This window comes from Salvelinus namaycush, chromosome 1, assembly GCF_016432855.1.
Source record: "Salvelinus namaycush isolate Seneca chromosome 1, SaNama_1.0, whole genome shotgun sequence".
Lineage (NCBI taxonomy): Eukaryota > Metazoa > Chordata > Actinopteri > Salmoniformes > Salmonidae > Salvelinus > Salvelinus namaycush.
Window position 1 is genome coordinate 82,447,651 of NC_052307.1, and position 20,703 is coordinate 82,468,353.

At 43.7% G+C, this 20,703-nt stretch overlaps 1 protein-coding gene across 1 annotated transcript in view; it reads right to left on the reverse strand.

Moving 5' to 3' along the window:
* Nucleotides 1-2,355: 2,355 nt before the first annotated feature.
* LOC120053322 (A disintegrin and metalloproteinase with thrombospondin motifs 7-like) overlaps nucleotides 2,356-20,703 on the reverse strand; it is a 28,617-nt gene continuing 10,269 nt past the window's right edge. Inside the window, exons 3-7 of the mRNA XM_039000451.1 lie at nucleotides 13,821-14,001; nucleotides 12,465-12,661; nucleotides 6,037-6,120; nucleotides 3,766-3,890; nucleotides 2,356-2,509 (exon numbers count right to left, since the gene is read on the reverse strand). Coding sequence (XP_038856379.1) covers nucleotides 2,356-2,509; nucleotides 3,766-3,890; nucleotides 6,037-6,120; nucleotides 12,465-12,661; nucleotides 13,821-14,001 — 741 coding nt within the window. The remainder of the gene's footprint in view (nucleotides 2,510-3,765; nucleotides 3,891-6,036; nucleotides 6,121-12,464; nucleotides 12,662-13,820; nucleotides 14,002-20,703) is intronic.

Sequence of the window (20,703 nt, forward strand, 5' to 3'; positions counted from 1 at the left end):
GTAGCATCATGCTATGGGGATGCTTTTTCAGCAGCAGGAACTGGGAGACTGGTAATGATAGAGGGAACAATGAATGAGCCAAATACAGGAACATCCTTGGTAAGATGCTACTTCAGAGTGCAAACGACCTTAGACTGGTGCAAATATTTACATTCCAACAGGACAATGACCGCAAGCATTCAGCCAAAGCAACGCTGGAATAGTTTCAGATCAAGAATGTGAAAGTCCTTGAGTGGCTCAGCCAAAGCCCAGACTTGAATCCCATTGAAAATCTGTGGAAAGACCTGAAGACTGCTGTTCACCGCCGCTCCCCATGTAACTTAAGAGTTTGAGAAAATCCCCAAATCCAGTTGTGCAAAGCTGATCCAGACATCCCCAAGACGACTCAAAGCTGATCCAGACACATACCCAAGATGACTCAAAGCTAACCTCTCAAGACGACTCAAAGCTGATCCAGACATACCCTAGACGACTCAAAGCTAATCCAGACAAATACCCAAGACGACTCAAAGCTGATCCAGACATACCCTAGACGACTCAAAGCTGATCCACACACATACCCAAGACGACTTAAAGCTGATCCAGACACATCCCCAAGACGACTCCTAGCTGATCCAGACACACTCTAGACCCAAACTGCTACAGACCTATATCTATCCTACCCTGCCTTTCTATGGTCTTCGAAAGCCAAGTTAACAAACAGATCACCGACCATTTCGAATCCCACCGTACCTTCTCCGCTATGCAATCTGGTTTCCGAGCTGGTCATGGGTGCACCTCAGCCACGCTCAAGGTCCTAAACGATATCATAACCGCGATCGATAAGAGACAATACTGTGCAGCTGTATTCATCGACCTGGCCAAGGCTTTCGACTCTGTCAATCAACACATTCTCATCAGACTGCCTCGCCTGGTTCACCAACTACTTCTCAGACAGAGTTCAGTGTGTCAAATCGGAGGGCCTGTTGTCCGGACCTCTGGCAGTCTCTATGGGGGTGCCACAGGGTTCAATCCTCGGGCCGGCTCTTTTCTCTGTATACACAATGATGTCGCTCTTGCTGCTGGTGATTCTCTGATCCACCTCTACGCAGACAACACCATTCTGTATACTTCTGGCCCTTCTTTGGACACGGTGTTAACTAACCTCCAGACGAGATTCAATGCCATACAACTCTCCTTCCGTGGCCTCCAACTGCTCTTAAATGCAAGCAAAACTAAATGCATGCTCTTCAACCGATCGCTGCCCACACCTGCCCACCCGTCCAGCATCACCACTCTGGACGGTTCTGACTTAGAATATGTGGACAACTACAAATACCTAGGTGTCTGGTTAGACTGTAAACTCTCCCTTCCAGGCTCACATTAAGCATCTCCAATCCAAAATTAAATCTAGAATCAGCTTCCTATTTCGCAACAAAGCATCCTTCACTCATGCTGCCAAACATACCCTAGTAAAACTAACTATCCAACCGATCCTCGACTTCGGCGATATCATTTACAAAATAGCCTCCTACACTCTACTCAGCAAATTGGATGCAGTCTATCAGTGCCATCCGTTTTGTCACCAAAGCCCTATATACTACCCACCACTGCGACCTGTATGCTCTCGTTGGCTGGCCCTCGCTTTATATCAGTCGCCAAACCCACTGGCTCCAGGTCATCTATAAGTCGTTGCTAGGTAAAGCCCCGCCTTATCTCAGCTCACTGGTCACCATAGCAGCACCCACCCGCAGCACACGCTCCAGCAGGTATATTTCACTGGTCATCCCCAAAGCCAATTCCTCCTTCGGCCGCCTTTCCTTCCAGTTCTCTGCTGCCAATGACTGGAACGAACTGCAAAAATAACTGAAGCTGGAGACTCATACCTCCCTCACTAGCTTTAAGCACCAGCTGTCAGAGCAGCTCACAGATCACTGTACCTGTACATAGCCCATCCAACTACCTCATGACCATATTTTTATTTATTTTATTTATTTTGCTCCTTTGCACCCCAGTACTGCTACTTGCACACTCATCTATCACCCCAATGTTTAATTTGCCATACTGTAATAATTTCGCCACTATGGCCTATTTATTGCCTCAACCCCCTTATCCTACCTCATTTGTACACACTGTATATAGACTTTCTCTATTGTATTATTGACTGTATGTTAGTTTATTCCATGTGTAAGTCTGTGTTGTTGTTTGCGTCGCACTGCTTTATCTTGGACAGGTCGCAGTTGTAAACTAGTCTACCTGGTTAAATAAAGGTTAAATAAAAAAAATATCCAACCATGTGACAGAAAGTTATATGAGGTGTGGTGTCAGTGTGAGTGTGTGCGTGTATGTGTGTGTCCATGTGCACATGCGATGGACTTACTTGTGCCCGAGCTCGTGGGCGATGGTGAAGGCCAGCGGCAGGCCCGTGTCCTCACTGATGCTGCAGCTGCGGTGGGGCTGACACATGCCTGCCACATGAGACAGGCCCAGGGTCTCACATGGCTTATTGATGGCCGTACAGATGTCCTTTCTGAGGAGAGGAGGGAAGGAGAGAAGGAGAGGGGAGGAGGGAGGGAGAGGAAAAGGGAGGAGGGAGGGAGAGGGAAAAGGAGGACGGAGGGAGAGAAGGAGAGGACAGAGGGAGAGAAGGACTGAAACATTGTAATAAGGAGCACAACAATTACCTTCAACATCATCACTTCCTATTCTTGACATGTGTTTAATGTGCTGAATCTATCAAGACCATGACCGGTGGGATGAGTCTCTGTGGAAAAGCTACTTAATTAAAACAATTGCAGAAAAGCACAACTCAGGAGCTCCAACTACCTTCTTTCAAAGGTCCAGGGAATGTCACCAAATCTCTGGAAATGTCCTTGTTGTTGTGGCGTTGCTCAAATTAATGTTCTGGTGGAGTCTCTAATTGCACTAGTTTGTCAAACAAAAGAGTCGTGGTTTAATGAGTGGCTTTGATTGGAAAGCGGTCTCATCAAAGAGATGGAGTGAGGGAGGAAAAAAAGGTCTATTCAATTAAGAAGGGAAAATATAATTCGTTTCTGGTGGTAAACTACAGCGAATAACAGTCAGGCCATCAATGGGAGGGGAAGGTAGGCAAAGGATCTCAAGGCTGTTTTGGTCCAGTATGGTGTTCTTCATGTAATGTCTCACATTCATTGTTTTAAAAGGACTGTCCTCCATGACTGAATGGTGAGGAGAAATCAATTTTGGGCGTTTCGAGATAAATAAAATAGGACAAACGCTTGCGAGGAGGACAGTACACTTCCTTCAGCTTCGAGGACGGCACCAAAAGGTACTACTATTCAGAAAGCACAATTAAGGAGAGGAAAGTACACTGAACAAAAAATATAAACGCAACATGAAAAGTGTTGGCCCCATGTTTCATGAGCGGAAATAAAATATCCCAGAAATGTTCCATACACACAAAAAGCTTATTTGTCTAAAATGTTTGGGCACAAATTTGTTTACATCCTTGTCAGTGAGCATTTCTCCTTTGCCAAGATAATCTATCCACCTGACAGGTGTGGCGTATCAAGAAGATGATTAAACAGCATGACCATTACACAGGTGCACCTTGTGCTGGGGACAATAAAAAGCCACTAAAATGTGCCGTTTTGTCACAACAAAATGCCACAGATGTCAATTGACTGATTTTCTTGAACTGTAACTCAGTAAAATCTTTGAAATTGTTGCATGTTGCCTTTATATTTTTGTTCAGTATACATCCTCTCCCCAATAGACTGCAAATGGAATTCAGCCTTGGTAGATTACCTGGTGAGAAGGACGGCCACGTCGTGATGGACCGCGTCTTCTTCTCCCTTCACGTTGAGCCGTTTCTGCCACTTACAGAAGCTGCTCAGGCTGTTGTCAGCGTGGTGGGTGATCTTCAGGTCTTCCTGCCAACCACAGGGATGTCATCGTTACGTTAGACAATGAAACATCAGATACCTTCATGAACAGGGGTGAGGTTTCCCAAAGCTGTGTAGCTTATGGCATGTGATGTCATAATGACATAATTTCCTGGATGTAAACAGGTTTTCTGGTTGTGAGACATTTATCTGGTCCCTGTAGAGCAGTAGTCAAGTAAACATAGTTTACACACCTTTTGTGGGAAAAAGCATTGAAAGAATAGGAAGCAGTACAACCCGAGACTTTTCCCACCAATTTTGTTTTACCCCTACATCACTGCTTTAGAGGCATTTAACAGATGTTGCTGGGAGATTGTTTCTACTAGACAGCCATTCTAGAAAGTAATACAATTGGCCATATTATCATAGCTTTGAGCTATTAGCTCTTGATGAAGAGTTAGATTCACCTTCAGGAGTCTAAACTGCATTCAAGGTTTAAATGTGCACTTTCAAGCATGATTATGACAACCCATTGAGAACCATATTATGGCCAACCACAGACTTTACTCTGCAGGGATGTAAACATCGACAGTCTAGTAGTTGACCCATAGGAAAAGTGAGCCTAAACTATATGGTTGTGTGTCAACGTATAGCCACTACAGTGTCAGTGTGTCAGTGGAATATTTGAAAAAAGGAAAAACCTGCTTTCTTTTAAGTTTTAATATATTTTTTTTTTTCAGAAGTCAGTGCAAACGAACGTGTTTCGGTGACAGGCTTAGTCAGCTTTAGACAAAGGCTTTGCCGAAATGCCTCCGTTTGCTCTGACCTCTGACCTGCTAAATAAATACATAAAAAATGAAAAGAAAACAGGTTCTTCCTTTTTTCAAATGTATGGCTTTTGAACCCGGCACCCAAATACTTTTTTCTACTACAAACGTTTGAGTTGATCAGGCCAATTCTTCTTTTAAAATATAGACATGAAACAGACACCTCTAGAACAGTTCCAGACGATTTGGTTAGGGAATGGTTAGGAAACGTACCCTACATGCCCTTTCTCAGACTACATCCTTACCATTAGCCAGTAACCAGGACTTCAGAGAGATTTGTTTCATCACTAGCTACACATTACACTTCCTAACACATTGTGCGAAGGGTGTAGGGGCCTATACTTCCTACACTGGGAGCCAGTGGTGTTCTGATGTAAAATGCTGTTTGAAGGATGTAACTGAAGAACTGGCTGTGATGATGACAAGGCTGAAGGATGTAACTGAGGCCTTGGCTATAATGATGACGACAAGGCTGGAGGGGGAAGAGGATAGAGACAGTAGTCAGATGGGGCTAGCGCTATCCATCTCTCACTCTCTCTCTCTCGCTTTCCTTCTCTCGCTAATGAGCTTCTCTGTTATCACCCCTCCACCAACAAAGTAAATCTCTAGAATGTTGTAGTGTAATAGACAATCCTTTCCCCCAAGACTAGGAGATTATGGCACAACATTACAAAGATGGACAGTGAAATAGACACTGCTTAACAGTTGAATAAACAGAAAGGCAGGTAGCTATGTACTGGCTCTCGCTCTCTCTTGTTCTCCATTTCTCTCTACCCCTCATACGGAGTCGGTCATCGCCTGTAGTCAGAATTTCCTATCATTACACAAACGAATAATATTATTTTATAGTTTACGGAAAATGACATTGGAACTAGTTTAGACCAATTACCAAGAGCATAACTGCTTCCTTTCAATGCATGATCATACACTAGTTTTAACAAGAGTGGAATCTCGACGCCATGAAAAGCAACGTAACTTTGCGACATCATCTTTACAATGTGCGTCCCATATTCCATTTCCTGGTATGACACTGGGACTCATGCCATTTAAATCTGTTATTGCACCCTACTGGTGTTAGGATTTGTGATCAATTCATAATTAGCTATTTTTGTGTTACCTTTTTTGTTATGTTTTATATGGCTAAAATCTAATTAAAATATCTTGCTGTGGTCAGTCTGCCAGTTTTGTTTTAGGATAAGATTAATAGTCATTGTCATTAAGATCAGGCAGTCATTTGATGCCACAAATGAACCCTTGTAAGTCTTTCAACACTGATTCAGTAAATCTGTCTTTAAAACGGACCTCTAATGACAGTGGTTTGCTAACAGTGTTTTGTAACGTGCAGGCCTGCGCTGTGGTTCTCTTACCTCTTCCTTCTCCAGCAGGATCAGACGAACCACTACGATGTTGATGGGGTTTCCAATGCTGGCATCGAGAAACAACCCTGACACCTGAAAACGAATGGACATGATTTAGACTCAGTGGGTTGGGCCAAAAAGTTGTCCTTCTCAACAAATAGGCAATCCAGTACCATTATGTTGTATTCTCTTTCATTGAGACCACGTGTGGTATACTGTTCATATGAGGTATATCACAATAATTATAAATAAAGGACTGTCTTGTCTACTGAGGAATGTTTCCTACTACCCTGGTGATTAGTGATGATTCGTTATACATGAGTCTGTCTGGAAAATCACTTCAGAAACACAAAGGAATGATTGATAACTTTGGTCAACTTTCTGTTCCCTGCTCACATTTCTCAAAAGCAACAATGTGATGCAGAAAACAACATCCACGGGTCTCACTTCTACAGAGTACAGTATTAACGTTTTCCATCTTTCCAGTTCAGGTTTAGGAGACAGATGGCCAGGTTATTTGAATTACACATTTACCTCTTTCAGGAGGGTATAATACTTCTTTCCTTTAGGAATTTGGAAAAGCTCCATACACACACTCCTTCCCTCCCTCTCCTCATTCCTTTCATCCATCCCTTGCTCCCTCTTATCTCTCAAGCTGTTGTAGTGAATTAAGGGTTCCTTTGATTCTCTGGTAACAACAAACAACCACTGCAGTAGCAGCTTTCACCCGGGCTGATTAGCAACATCTTGGAGGCAGCCGCCCACACACACACACCTCAGTTTTCAGGTCACATTGTAATACACACACACGCTGGCTTATGTTTCTAGTCCTACATTAAGTAGGGGCTCAGGAGGCTCACTGAACGGGTGCTAGGGTGCCTGGCTAAATAGAAAGCGAGAGCTCATTTTCACTCAGAGCTCAGAACTTTTTCCCTTCTCCAGGAGGAGAGAGGCATACGGCAGCAGACTAATAATGTGTTTGAGCCGTGCTGAGTAATGCATTTAGACTGGTTTAATCAGCTCCAACTCTTTCAGGGTTACCTATACGTTAAGACTGGTTTAAGTCAGCCCTAACTCTTTTAGGGTTACTTATACGTTAAGACCGGTTTAAATCAGCCCTAACTCTTTCAGGGTTACTTATACGTTAAGACCGGTTTAAATCAGCCCTAACTCTTCCAGGGTTAGTTATACGTTAAGACCGGTTTAAATCAGCCCTAACTCTTTCAGAGTTACTTATACGTTAAGACTGGTTTAAATCAGCCCTAACTCTTCCAGGGTTAGTTATACGTTAAGACTGGTTTAAATCAGCCCTAACTCTTTCAGAGTTACTTATACGTTAAGACTGGTTTAAATCAGCCCTAACTCTTTCAGGGTTAGTTATACGTTAAGACTGGTTTAAATCAGCCCTAACTCTTCCAGGGTTACCTATACGTTAAGACTGGTTTAAATCAGCCCTAACTCTTCCAGGGTTACCTATACGTTAAGACTGGTTTAAATCAGCCCTAACTCTTCCAGGGTTACTTATACGTTAAGACTGGTTTAAATCAGCCCTAACTCTTCCAGGGTTACTTATATGTTAAGACTGGTTTAAATCAGCCCTAACTCTTCCAGGGTTAGTTATACGTTAAGACTGGTTTAAATCAGCCCTAACTCTTTCAGAGTTACTTATACGTTAAGACTGGTTTAAATCAGCCCTAACTCTTCCAGGGTTAGTTATACGTTAAGACTGGTTTAAATCAGCCCTAACTCTTTCAGAGTTACTTATACGTTAAGACTGGTTTAAATCAGCCCTAACTCTTTCAGGGTTACCTATACGTTAAGACTGGTTTAAATCAGCCCTAACTCTTTCAGAGTTACTTATACGTTAAGACTGGTTTAAATCAGCCCTAACTCTTCCAGGGTTACTTATATGTTAAGACTGGTTTAAATCAGCCCTAACTCTTCCAGGGTTACTTATATGTTAAGACTGGTTTAAATCAGCCCTAACTCTTTCAGAGTTACTTATACGTTAAGACTGGTTTAAATCAGCCCTAACTCTTCCAGGGTTACTTATACGTTAAGACTGGTTTAAATCAGCCCTAACTCTTCCAGGGTTACTTATACGTTAAGACTGGTTTAAATCAGCCCTAACTCTTCCAGGGTTACTTATACGTTAAGACTGGTTTAAATCAGCCCTAACTCTTCCAGGGTTACTTATACGTTAAGACTGGTTTAAATCAGCCCTAACTCTTCCAGGGTTACTTAGTCCTCGTTATGTTTAGAAGTCAAGGACCCAATGCTGACACCTTTCCTGTTCTGACTTGGAGTGTGATAAAATAGCGGACCTATCTGACGGAAAGAAGCAGACGTTCAAAATAGACGCGTTAAGGACTGCTTGTCTTGAAGTAATCCATCTAATGAATTGTGTGGTTACTCTTGAAGCTGTCGGTAGACAACCACTTGTATCTGTCAAAGCTAGACCTATCCAGTAAGGCGGTGTGAAGTCTCACACTGCAGCATAGGAACTGATGAACCTTGAACAAGCGCCACACATTGTAATGACATAGACATAAAGCAGGGCTAGCCAACCCTGTTCCTGGAGAGATACCCTCCTGTAGGTTTATGTTCCAACCCTGTTCCTGGAGAGATACCCTCTTGTAGGTTTTCACTCCAACACTGTTCCTAGAGAGCTACCCTGTTGTAGGTTTATGCTCCAACCCTGTTCCTGGAAAGCTACCGTCCTGTGCGCTAGATTAGGGTTGGAGTGAAAACCTACAGGACGGTATCTCTCCAGGAACAGCCCTGATATAAAGCAGTGTATAACACCTTAGTATGTCCTTTACAACATAGATGTGTGCTCTATATAAAGGTTTTTAATGTGTTTGGATGTGTTCTGATCTGTGCACAACAACACTGAGTAATATTTACCTTCTCCATTGAGTCATCATTGGTCAGAGTGATGCATTGTGGTCACGGACCAAAGCTTTTGGATTTCACGCTTGAGAAAATGAGTCATTACCAAACCTTACAGTGGTGGTCAAACGTATCAAATTATAGGCCTACTTCGTCTGATTTAGGACCAAAAGTTGGTCCAGTGAACTTTACAAAGCCACACCAAACCGCAACCTTATGTGGGTATTGAATAATATAACTTGGGACTTTTGAGCTGATATTATGAACTGAGTTTCAATGATTTGAAAAAATTCCCCTGACATTGGTCACATCGGGATCCCCTCCGTGGAAACAATACAAATGTACTTAAAAAAAAATATATGTTTACTTTGACTTTGTGTGAACGTTTTTTTTTTTAAATGATCCTGACATTGGTCACATTGGAATCCATGTCCGTCCCTTGTTGGTGTACAAAGCATTCCACACAGCGCTAACTCTGCAAGCAGGGCTTCGTCATAGTGACATTGCAGACAGCATATCACCAGCACAATGTATGAAGGGACTCTTTCATCATAAATGCTATTTGTCCCCGAGTCCCAGTACTTGCTCCACTGCCAAAGGCAGGGAAAGCCTTCAGTATCAAAGAGATGAAACGCATAGCTGAACAAATAGCACTGCAGTGGAACTCAAATAGGCATTGTGCCTGCTGCCATGTACCCGACTGAAACAACCGGTCTATCATACTAGGTACGGTCCAAACTGTTCCCAACATGAAAGGCATTTTGAAGTGAAACTGCAAACCGCCAATTTATCTGTCGTTGTAATGCCGAGAATAAAAAGACCCGTAGTTTAGATCATCATCGAGACACATTGCTCTCTCACTAGCTGCATTTCATTTCACCCAAAACACTATTATCATTTTTGGGAATATTTAAATACTCGGTCATCCTGCATGTCAATGTAGTTTGAAGACAGCATCCCACAGAAGACAGACAGAATCAAGCAAGAGCTGTCGAAAGACCATCTTCATCCTTTGAATGAGTTTCAACATGGCCGACCTCACACTAGTCTAGTCAACACACTTAGACAATGGAAAGCTCCTGCATCTCCCAAGGAAGATGATGACATCTCTGTTTGTTTTGCTTCAGGGCAATTCCATGGTAACAGAATTAGGAGACTCAGATTTTTCACTTTAAAATGTATACCAAATAAAAACGATTGATTTCAAAGTTTAACAAACCATAGAACTCTAAGCACAAGGACTGGCAATGTGTTTTTGATTTCAAAGTTGAACAAACCATAGAACTCTAAGCACAAGGACTGGCAATGTGTTTTTGTCAAATGTTCAGTGGAAATTGTTAAAAGTAGTTATGCAGCATAGAGTTGTTTTTTTACTTTGAAAATCAAATGGTTTTTTGTTTGTTATATATTTTAAAAGTGAAAAATCGGAGTCTCAGTGTAATTCCGTTACCGTGGAAGTGCGCTTCACTCACTGTACGATCGCTACAGTCTCCCTTGACACAATAACAGGAGGCTGTGGAGTTCAAAGCAGAGGTTTGCAGGGCTGAAAACAAGACACCTGAGAGGATGTGGAGGATAATGTGTGTTTCCTCTTCTTCTTATTGTCCACTTGATCCGGTGAAGCCAGGGGAGCTCTCTGTTATTGAAATCCCCTTTCCTGATACACCGTCCTGTGCTAGCCCTCCTTGACAGCTGCAGCCGGACCCAACAGTTACTGTGTTTTGGAAAAAGTTTCCTAATGCGCTCAACGGCAATAGAGCGAGGATGAGGTCAGAAAACTTGGTCTGGACTCCGTCCAGGAAGCGCTAACAACACAAGGGTCAGTGCACAGGAAGTTGTAGTCATTTGTAAAAAGAGAGACAGGAAAAAAATATATATATATAAAAGAGAGGGATGAGGGCTACAGGACATGGGGAAGGAGCGATAAAAGAGAGGGATGAGGGCTACAGGACATGGGGAAGGAGCGATAAAAGAGAGGGATGAGGCTATAGGACATGGGGAAGGAGCGATAAAAGAGGGATGAGGGCTACAGGACATGGGGAAGGAGCGATAAAAGAGAGGGATGAGGGCTACAGGACATGGGGAAGGAGCGATAAAAGAGAGGGATGAGGGCTACAGGACATGGGGAAGGAGCGATAAAAGAGAGGGATGAGGGCTACAGGACATGGGGAAGGAGCGATAAAAGAGAGGGATGAGGGCTACAGGACATGGGGAAGGAGCGATTAAAGAGAGGGACATGATGTCACAATACTAACAGAACAGAGATGAGGGTGGAACACATGGAAGCATCTAGCATAGGTATTGAGCCAGCCAAGATGGGATGTTTTGGATGATGTTGTTGACATGGATGTTACATAACATCGCCTACATACAGTGACAACATAATTACTGTCAAGGCTGCAGCCTTCCGAAGCAAAGAAGCTAATGTGTAAATCAAGTTATTTGACACCTAGTTCCCTGGGACGGATTTAGAGTAGGGTCAAGAAGTTTGACCTGGAAATAAAAAAAGGGCATTTCAGCCGACCAAAGGCTACTTCCAGCTGACACCCAGCACACTAGCCCATATTTGGTAATAGTGGGAATCAAACCCACAACTTTGGTGTTGCTGACACCCTACCAAAAGAAAACCCAGTGAGACAGAGGGCTAGCAGACACTTACGATGTTCATGACAGCCAGTATAGACAGCTAGCAGACACTTACAATGTTCATGACAGTCAATACAGACGGCTAGCAGACACTTACGATGTTCATGACAGCCAGTATAGACAGCTAGCAGACACTTACGATGTTCATGACAGTCAATACAGACGGCTAGCAGACACTTACGATGTTCATGACAGTCAGTACAGACGGCTAGCAGACACTTACGATGTTCATGACAGTCAGTACAGACGGCTAGCAGACACTTACGATGTTCATGACAGTCAATACAGACGGCTAGCAGACACTTACGATGTTCATGACAGTCAGTACAGACGGCTAGCAGACACTTACGATGTTCATGACAGTCAATACAGACGGCTAGCAGACACTTACGATGTTCATGACAGCCAGTACAGACGGCTAGCAGACACTTACGGTGTTCATGACAGTCAGTACAGACAGCTAGCAGACACTTACGATGTTCATGACAGTCAGTACAGACGGCTAGCAGACACTTACGATGTTTTTTCATGACAGTCAGTACAGACGGCTAGCAGACACTTACGATGTTCATGACAGCCAGTACAGACAGCTAGCAGACACTTACGATGTTCATGACAGTCAGTACAGACAGCTAGCAGACACTTACAATGTTCATGACAGTCAGTACAGACAGCTAGCAGACACTTACGATGTTCATGACAGTCAATACAGACGGCTAGCAGACACTTACGATGTTCATGACAGCCAGTATAGACAGCTAGCAGACACTTACGATGTTCATGACAGTCAGTACAGACGGCTAGCAGACACTTACGATGTTCATGACAGTCAGTATAGACAGCTAGCAGACACTTACGATGTTCATGACAGCCAGTACAGACGGCTAGCAGACACTTACGATGTTCATGACAGCCAGTACGTAGCTCTCCACGCCCTTGGTGCCGTGGTACTCCACCATCTTGGAATCGGCCACCACCAGCGTTTCCACCCACTTCTCCCTGCTGATGGAACGCTGGCGTATCCTCCTCTTCCTCCGCTGGCGTCTCTCCCAGCGCTCCCGTTGCCTCTCCACACGCTCCAACGCCGCAGCGGGATCTGAGGGCGGAGCCGTGACAAATATTGTGGTTGTAGAGTTGTAGCTTTAGTATTGTGTTTAAAAAGACCATGGAATAAGTCAGACTTTTTTTGTGTTATCCTTGATTGGTTTGAACTTCGTTACAACATATATTCGTACGGGATGTTTATGTAAAACATGTTATGTGTTTGATCAGGTCAGTTACACCAATTATAGTCAATAGTGTATTTATCCAAAACTGTACATCATATGTATGAAAGTCAGCTGTGTGGCAACAGCGTTAGAACCCTATACAGTACACACTGATGCATTGTGTTGAACATAACATGTACTCTATAAAGAAACATGCTCTATAGAGAGGACAACAGAGCCACTTTAGTCTTTTCTAAATGTCTTGAGGGAATTCAAGTGAGCGATACGCACGCTTAACCCTGTGAGAGAGAGGCAGTGGGGATTTAATGCATGCTTGAGACAGAAGTTAACAGTCTGGTGGAAGCGGTTTTATTTCCCTCCTAAAATGCCTGGTAAGCCAGATGATCTTTCCTGGTTCTCTCTAGCATCCCCAGCCATCTGCAGAATATTCCAACAAGTCTCTTGACCTATTCCCTGTGGGTGAAGTCAACCAAGACTCCAGTGAAGTGCACGTCCAAGTGAGTTCGAAAGAGTTATTTTCAAAATAGTTCAAGTCCCGGAGCCTGCAATGAATTCCTAATGGCACATTTACATATCTCTCTTGCATAATACTGCCTCTCAGATATTTCATCCTGCAATGTGTTTCAGGGCTTAATTAAAGGCTCCTGGTATTTCAAACAGGCCCCATTACCAGCCCAACTGTTCCTAGGCTGTCTTCCTCCACCTCTAGAGAGTGTAATTCAGTGTGTGTGTGTGTGTACTGTACGTGTTTGTGTGCATCCTCCCTTCCATGAAGAAAATGCATCCTCCCTTCCATGAAGCATGACTGATCTGGCACCATCTGGATGGGTTAGGTTGGATCTGACATGTAAAATCAGTTGTTGTCAGAAGTGGGATCCTTGTTTGGTCCAATTCGACCTTGTGAGATTGGTGATTAGTTCAAGGAAGGGAAGGAAAGGTGCATCTTTAAAGTATTGGAACAGCCCCATCCTCTAAGGCCTCTATATTGGGAGTGTGTGATGCCAGGTTCACGACGGGAGGCTTCACCTTTGACCCCACAGGTACCGTTGGTGGTATGGTCTCCAGAGATGGGCTGTACCAACTGGCTTTGGGTGGGGGAGGTGTGGCGCTTGTAGATAATGTGGACTTGTGGTGCCGTCGACTCATCACTAGACCGCTCCAATGGCCGGATAAAGAACTCCTCCTGGGACAGCTTGAACAGCCCTGTCTACAGAGGGAGGTCAGTATTGCTTTTGTTATGAGAAAAATATAGTGAACATATTGTACAGGGAGAAAGGGCGTCAGAATTGCTTTATTAATAATTTTTTTAAATAATCCTGAGCAAGGACATTCTATGGGGTGAAAGCGAGGTCAAAATGTATTATATATGAGAAATATAGTGATCCTATTGTACAGGGAGAAAGTTGGTCAGAAATGCTTTGTTAATACAAAAAATACAGTCCTAAGCAAGCACATTGTTTGGGTAGAAAGAGGGGAATAACACGGTAAACACATTCTACCGGGAGAACAACTGCTTTGATATGGGAAGAATACAGTTATCACATTCTACTGGGAGAACAACTGCTTTGATATGGGAAGAATACAGTTATCACATTCTACTGGGAGAACAACTGCTTTGATATGGGAAGAATACAGTTAGCACATTCTACTGGGAGAACAAGGGATCACAACTGCTTTGATATGGGAAGAATACAGTTAGCACATTCTACTGGGAGAACAACTGCTTTGATATGGGAAGAATACAGTTAGCACATTCTACTGGGAGAACAAGGGATCACAACTGCTTTGATATGGGAAGAATACAGTTAGCACATTCTACTGGGTGGGAGATGGGTCAAAATTGCTTCAGAGAGAAATAAATGCAATCAGCTTCATGAAAATGTGCCATTACAGTATTACATAACCGCAAGTTATCTTGGGATTTATCATGCGATTATTTTCCCTTCCCTTTGGGAGCAAAACAAGGACATATGAGAGAAAACGCACCAATTGAAATTGAGTCATAACTGTAATGGCTAAATCGCAAATGCTCCGCAACAATGATTTCGATTTATGACAGTCTTCAACCCAGCATTCTGGCCTCTGGGTTTCTGGCTCAGCCGTAGCTGTGGAACTTAGAGTGAGATGTGGCGTTGTGCCAAATGATACGCGGTGGGCCTGGAGCCCGTCAAGCTGTCCTCAATATATCCAATATCATTTTAAAGAAACATTTCCAGTCCCCCTCCTCCAGGTTCAAAGAGTTTAAAAGGACAGATTCAATATACAGTATATACATTGGAACCAACTACAAGTTGACTGTTCAAGAACATGGACATTTAAGAGGATACTCTGAGAAAGTTTCCCCGTTGGCCATATTTAGGAAAGTCCCTTATTGTGGGGAAAACAAGCATTTACAGTCAATTAAACTTAGAAGTATCACAAATGTTTATGTTTGCATGCAAAAGTTTGAATTTCTAGAACAAATGGAAAAAAGGCAGACATGGAGAGATATATTATTAGAAAGGGAGAAAGGAATACAGTAATAATGGAACAGTATGATATTGTTGAATAGGGCTTGTAGGGAGAAAGGAATACAGTAATAATGGAACAGTATGATGTTGTTGGATAAGGCTTGTAGGGAGAAAGGAATACAGTAATAATGGAACAGTATGATGTTGTTGGATAGGGCTTGTAGGGAGAAAGGAATACAGTAATAATGGAACAGTATGATGTTGTTGGATAGGGCTTGTAGGGAGAAAGGAATACAGTAATAATGGAACAGTATGATATTGTTGGATAAGGCTTGTAGGGAGAAAGAAACACAGTAATAATGGAACAGTATGATATTGTTGGATAGGGCTTGTAGGGAGAAAGAAATACAGTAATAATGGAACAGTATGATATTGTTGGATAGGGCTTGTAGGGAGAAAGGAATACAGTAATAATGGAACAGTATGATGTTGTTAGATAGGGCTTGTAGGGAGAAAGGAATACAGTAATAATGGAACAGTATGATATTGTTGGATAGGGCTTGTAGGGAGAAAGGAATACAGTAATAATGGAACAGTATGATGTTGTTGGATAGGGCTTGTAGGGAGAAAGGAATACAGTAATAATGGAACAGTATGATATTGTTGGATAAGGCTTGTAGGGAGAAAGGAATACAGTAATAATGGAACAGTATGATGTTGTTGGATAAGGCTTGTAGGGAGAAAGGAATACAGTAATAATGGAACAGTATGATGTTGTTGGATAAGGCTTGCAGGGAGAAAGGAATACAGTAATAATGGAACAGTATGATATTGTTGGATAGGGCTCGTAGGGAGAAAGGAATACAGTAATAATGGAACAGTATGATGTTGTTGGATAGGGCTTGTAGGGAGAAAGGAATACAGTAATAATGGAACAGTATGATGTTGTTGGATAGGGCTTGTAGGGAGAAAGGAATACAGTAATAATGGAACAGTATGATATTGTTGGATAAGGCTTGTAGGGAGAAAGGAATACAGTAATAATGGAACAGTATGATGTTGTTGGATAGGGCTTGTAGGGAGAAAGGAATACAGTAATAATGGAACAGTATGATGTTGTTGGATAGGGCTTGTAGGGAGAAAGGAATACAGTAATAATGGAACAGTATGATGTTGTTGGATAGGGCTTGTAGGGAGAAAGGAATACAGTAATAATGGAACAGTATGATATTGTTGGATAAGGCTTGTAGGGAGAAAGGAATACAGTAATAATGGAACAGTATGATGTTGTTGGATAAGGCTTGTAGGGAGAAAGGAATACAGTAATAATGGAACAGTATGATGTTGTTGGATAGGGCTTGTAGGGAGAAAGGAATACAGTAATAATGGAACAGTATGATATTGTTGGATAAGGCTTGTAGGGAGAAAGGAATACAGTAATAATGGAACAGTATGATGTTGTTGGATAGGGCTTGTAGGGAGAAAGGAATACAGTAATAATGGAACAGTATGATATTGTTGGATAAGGCTTGTAGGGAGAAAGGAATACAGTAATAATGGAACAGTATGATGTTGTTGGATAGGGCTTGTAGGGAGAAAGGAATACAGTAATAATGGAACAGTATGATGTTGTTGGATAGGGCTTGTAGGGAGAAAGGAATACAGTAATAATGGAACAGTATGATGTTGTTGGATAAGGCTTGTAGGGAGAAAGGAATACAGTAATAATGGAACAGTATGATATTGTTGGATAAGGCTTGTAGGGAGAAAGGAATACAGTAATAATGGAACAGTATGATATTGTTGGATAGGGCTTGTAGGGAGAAAGGAATACAGTAATAATGGAACAGTATGATATTGTTGGATAAGGCTCGTGGTTTCCTACTGCAGTTTCATCAGAAATGCCCTAAAGGGTGTAATGTGACTCTGGCATTGTGAAATATTTACTACAGCAAGATCAGCTGGAAACATACTAAATACTAGAAGAGAGGTGGCATGTGGACAGCGGTCACAGAGGAGAGGTGGCATGTGGACAGCGGTCACAGAGGAGAGATGGCATGTGGACAGCGGTCACAGAGGAGAGGTGGCATGTGGACAGCGGTCACAGAGGAGAGGTAGAATGTGGACAGCGGTCACAGAGGAGAGGTAGAATGTGGACAGCGGTCACAGAGGAGAGATGGCATGTGGACAGCGGTCACAGAGGAGAGGTAGAATGTGGACAGCGGTCACAGAGGAGAGGTGGCATGTGGACAGCGGTCACAGAGTAGAGGTAGAATGTGGACAGCGGTCACAGAGGAGAGATGGCATGTGGACAGCGGTCACAGAGGAGAGGTGGCATGTGGACAGCGGTCACAGAGGAGAGGTAGAATGTGGACAGCGGTCACAGAGGAAAGGTAGAATGTGGACAGCGGTCACAGAGGAGAGGTAGAATGTGGACAGCGGTCACAGAGGAGAGGTAGAATGTGGACAGCGGTCACAGAGGAGAGGTAGAATGTGGACAGCGGTCACAGAGGAAAGGTAGAATGTGGACAGCGGTCACAGAGGAGAGGTAGAATGTGGACAGCGGTCACAGAGGAGAGGTAGAATGTGGACAGCGGTCACAGAGGTGAGGTAGAATGTGGACAGCGGTCACAGAGGAGAGGTAGAATGTGGACAGCGGTCACAGAGGAGAGGTAGAATGTGGACAGCGGTCACAGAGGAAAGGTAGAATGTGGACAGCGGTCACAGAGGAGAGGTAGAATGTGGACAGCGGTCACAGAGGAGAGGTAGAATGTGGACAGCGGTCACAGAGGAGAGGTAGAATGTGGACAGCGGTCACAGAGGAGAGATGGCATGTGGACAGTGGTCACAGAGGAGAGATGGCATGTGGACAGCGGTCACAGAGGAGAGGTGGCATGTGGACAGTGGTCACAGAGGAGAGATGGCATGTGGACAGCGGTCACAGAGGAGAGGTAGAATGTGGACAGCGGTCACAGAGGAGAGGTGGCATGTGGACAGCGGTCACAGAGGAGAGGTGGCATGTTGACAGAGGTCACAGAGGAGAGGTAGAATGTGGACAGCGGTCACAGAGGAGAGGTAGAATGTGGACAGCGGTCACAGAGGAGAGGTGGCATGTGGACAGCGGTCACAGAGGAGAGTTAGAATGTGGACAGCGGTCACAGAGGAGAGGTAGAATGTGGACAGAGGTCACAGAGGAGAGGTGGCATGTGGACAGCGGTCACAGAGGAGAGTTAGAATGTGGACAGCTGTCACAGAGGAAAGGTAGAATGTGGACAGCGGGCACAGAGGAGAGGTAGAATGTGGACAGCGGTCACAGAGGAGAGTTGGCATGTGGACAGCGGTCACAGAGGAGAGATGGCATGTGGACAGTGGTCACAGAGGAGAGGTAGAATGTGGACAGCGGTCACAGAGGAGAGGTGGCATGTGGACAACGGTCACAGAGGAGAGATGGCATGTGGACAGCGGTCACAGAGGAGAGATGGCATGTGGACAGCGGTCACAGAGGAGAGATGGCATGTGGACAGCGGTCACAGAGGAGAGGTAGAATGTGGACAGAGGTCACAGAGGAGAGGTGGCATGTGGACAGCGGTCACAGAGGAGAGGTGACATGTGGACAGCGGTCACAGAGGAGAGATGGCATGTGGACAACGGTCACAGATGTGACAGTGAACACATGCTTTATGATTCAGTTTGAATCATAGTAGTTGATAGATAAGACAATGAGATGTAAATTGATCATGCATAAACACAACACGGGCTCCATCGCTTGTTCTGTTCATGGATGGATGATGATGTTTTGCACACCCACATGTCATCGATGACATCCAGCCTGATTTTAGATGAAAGGTGCTCTAACACACATCTAACACACATCCTCTCAGGCACAGCTCACAGGTCCCTTCACCAACCAGTCAGTGGTTTTTCCATGGATGGTGCAATCTAAGAATATAACTACACTAACAGAGCAGGAATGAGGCCAACAGCACGTAATGACTTCAGAGACAACTATAAAAAAATAATACTTAAACATCATCTGTTCAGACGTGTGTTTAAATATTGAAACTATGTTGAAGCCAGTGTGGCATACAACATTATACGGTAGTACTTACTGCTTATTGCAAAGCATTAGCATCTTTTTGTCAGAGTTAGAGGAATGAAACTCCAATTAATCCTAATTTTCACCTAAAAATGTAATAAATCTTCTTTGATTTTGTACAATGATAATAATATATGCCATTTGCAAACACTTTTATCCAGTCTCATGCACAGAACCAAAGCGGAAACAGAAACGGGCTAGGACCAGTCAATGGCATCCATCAACATTATGATTTTGGTCAATTGTGCTTCTACTTTGACTTGTTACCCTAGGGACAGAGAAGTTCTAGAAGTTAAACGTTTTGCATGACCCTTTAGGATGTGAAAGGAAAAACAGATATCTCAGTAGGTTATCAGTGACGGTCTCAGTAGGTTATCAGTGACGGTCTCAGTAGGTTATCAGTGACGGTCTCAGTAGGTTATCAGTGACGTCTCAGTAGGTTATCAGTGACGGTCTCAGTAGGTTATCAGTGACCGTCTCAGTAGGTTATCAGTGACGGTCTCAGTAGGTTATCAGTGACGGTCTCAGTAGGTTATCAGTGACGGTCTCAGTAGGTTATCAGTGACGGTCTCAGTAGGTTATCAGTGACGGTCTCAGTAGGTTATCAGTGACGGTCTCAGTAGGTTATCAGTGACCGTCTCAGTAGGTTATCAGTGACCGTCTCAGTAGGTTATCAGTGACCGTCTCAGTAGGTTATCAGTGACCGTCTCAGTAGGTTAGCAGTGACGTCTCAGTAGGTTATCAGTGACCGTCTCAGTAGGTTATCAGTGACGGTCTCAGTAGGTTATCAGTGACCGTCTCAGTAGGTTATCAGTGACGGTCTCAGTAGGTTATCAGTGACGGTCTCAGTAGGTTATCAGTGACGGTCTCAGTAGGTTATCAGTGACGGTCTCAGTAGGTTATCAGTGACGGTCTCAGTAGGTTATCAGTGACGGTCTCAGTAGGTTATCAGTGACGGTCTCAGTAGGTTATCAGTGACCGTCTCAGTAGGTTATCAGTGACCGTCTCAGTAGGTTATCAGTGACGGTCTCAGTAGGTTATCAGTGACCGTCTCAGTAGGTTATCAGTGACCGTCTCAGTAGGTTATCAGTGACCGTCTCAGTAGGTTATCAGTGACCGTCTCAGTAGGTTATCAGTGACCGTCTCAGTAGGTTATCAGTGACGGTCTCAGTAGGTTAGCAGTGACCGTCTCAGTAGGTTATCAGTGACCGTCTCAGTAGGTTATCAGTGACGGTCTCAGTAGGTTATCAGTGACGGTCTCAGTAGGTTATCAGTGACGGTCTCAGTAGGTTATCAGTGACCGTCTCAGTAGGTTATCAGTGACCGTCTCAGTAGGTTATCAGTGACGGTCTCAGTAGGTTAT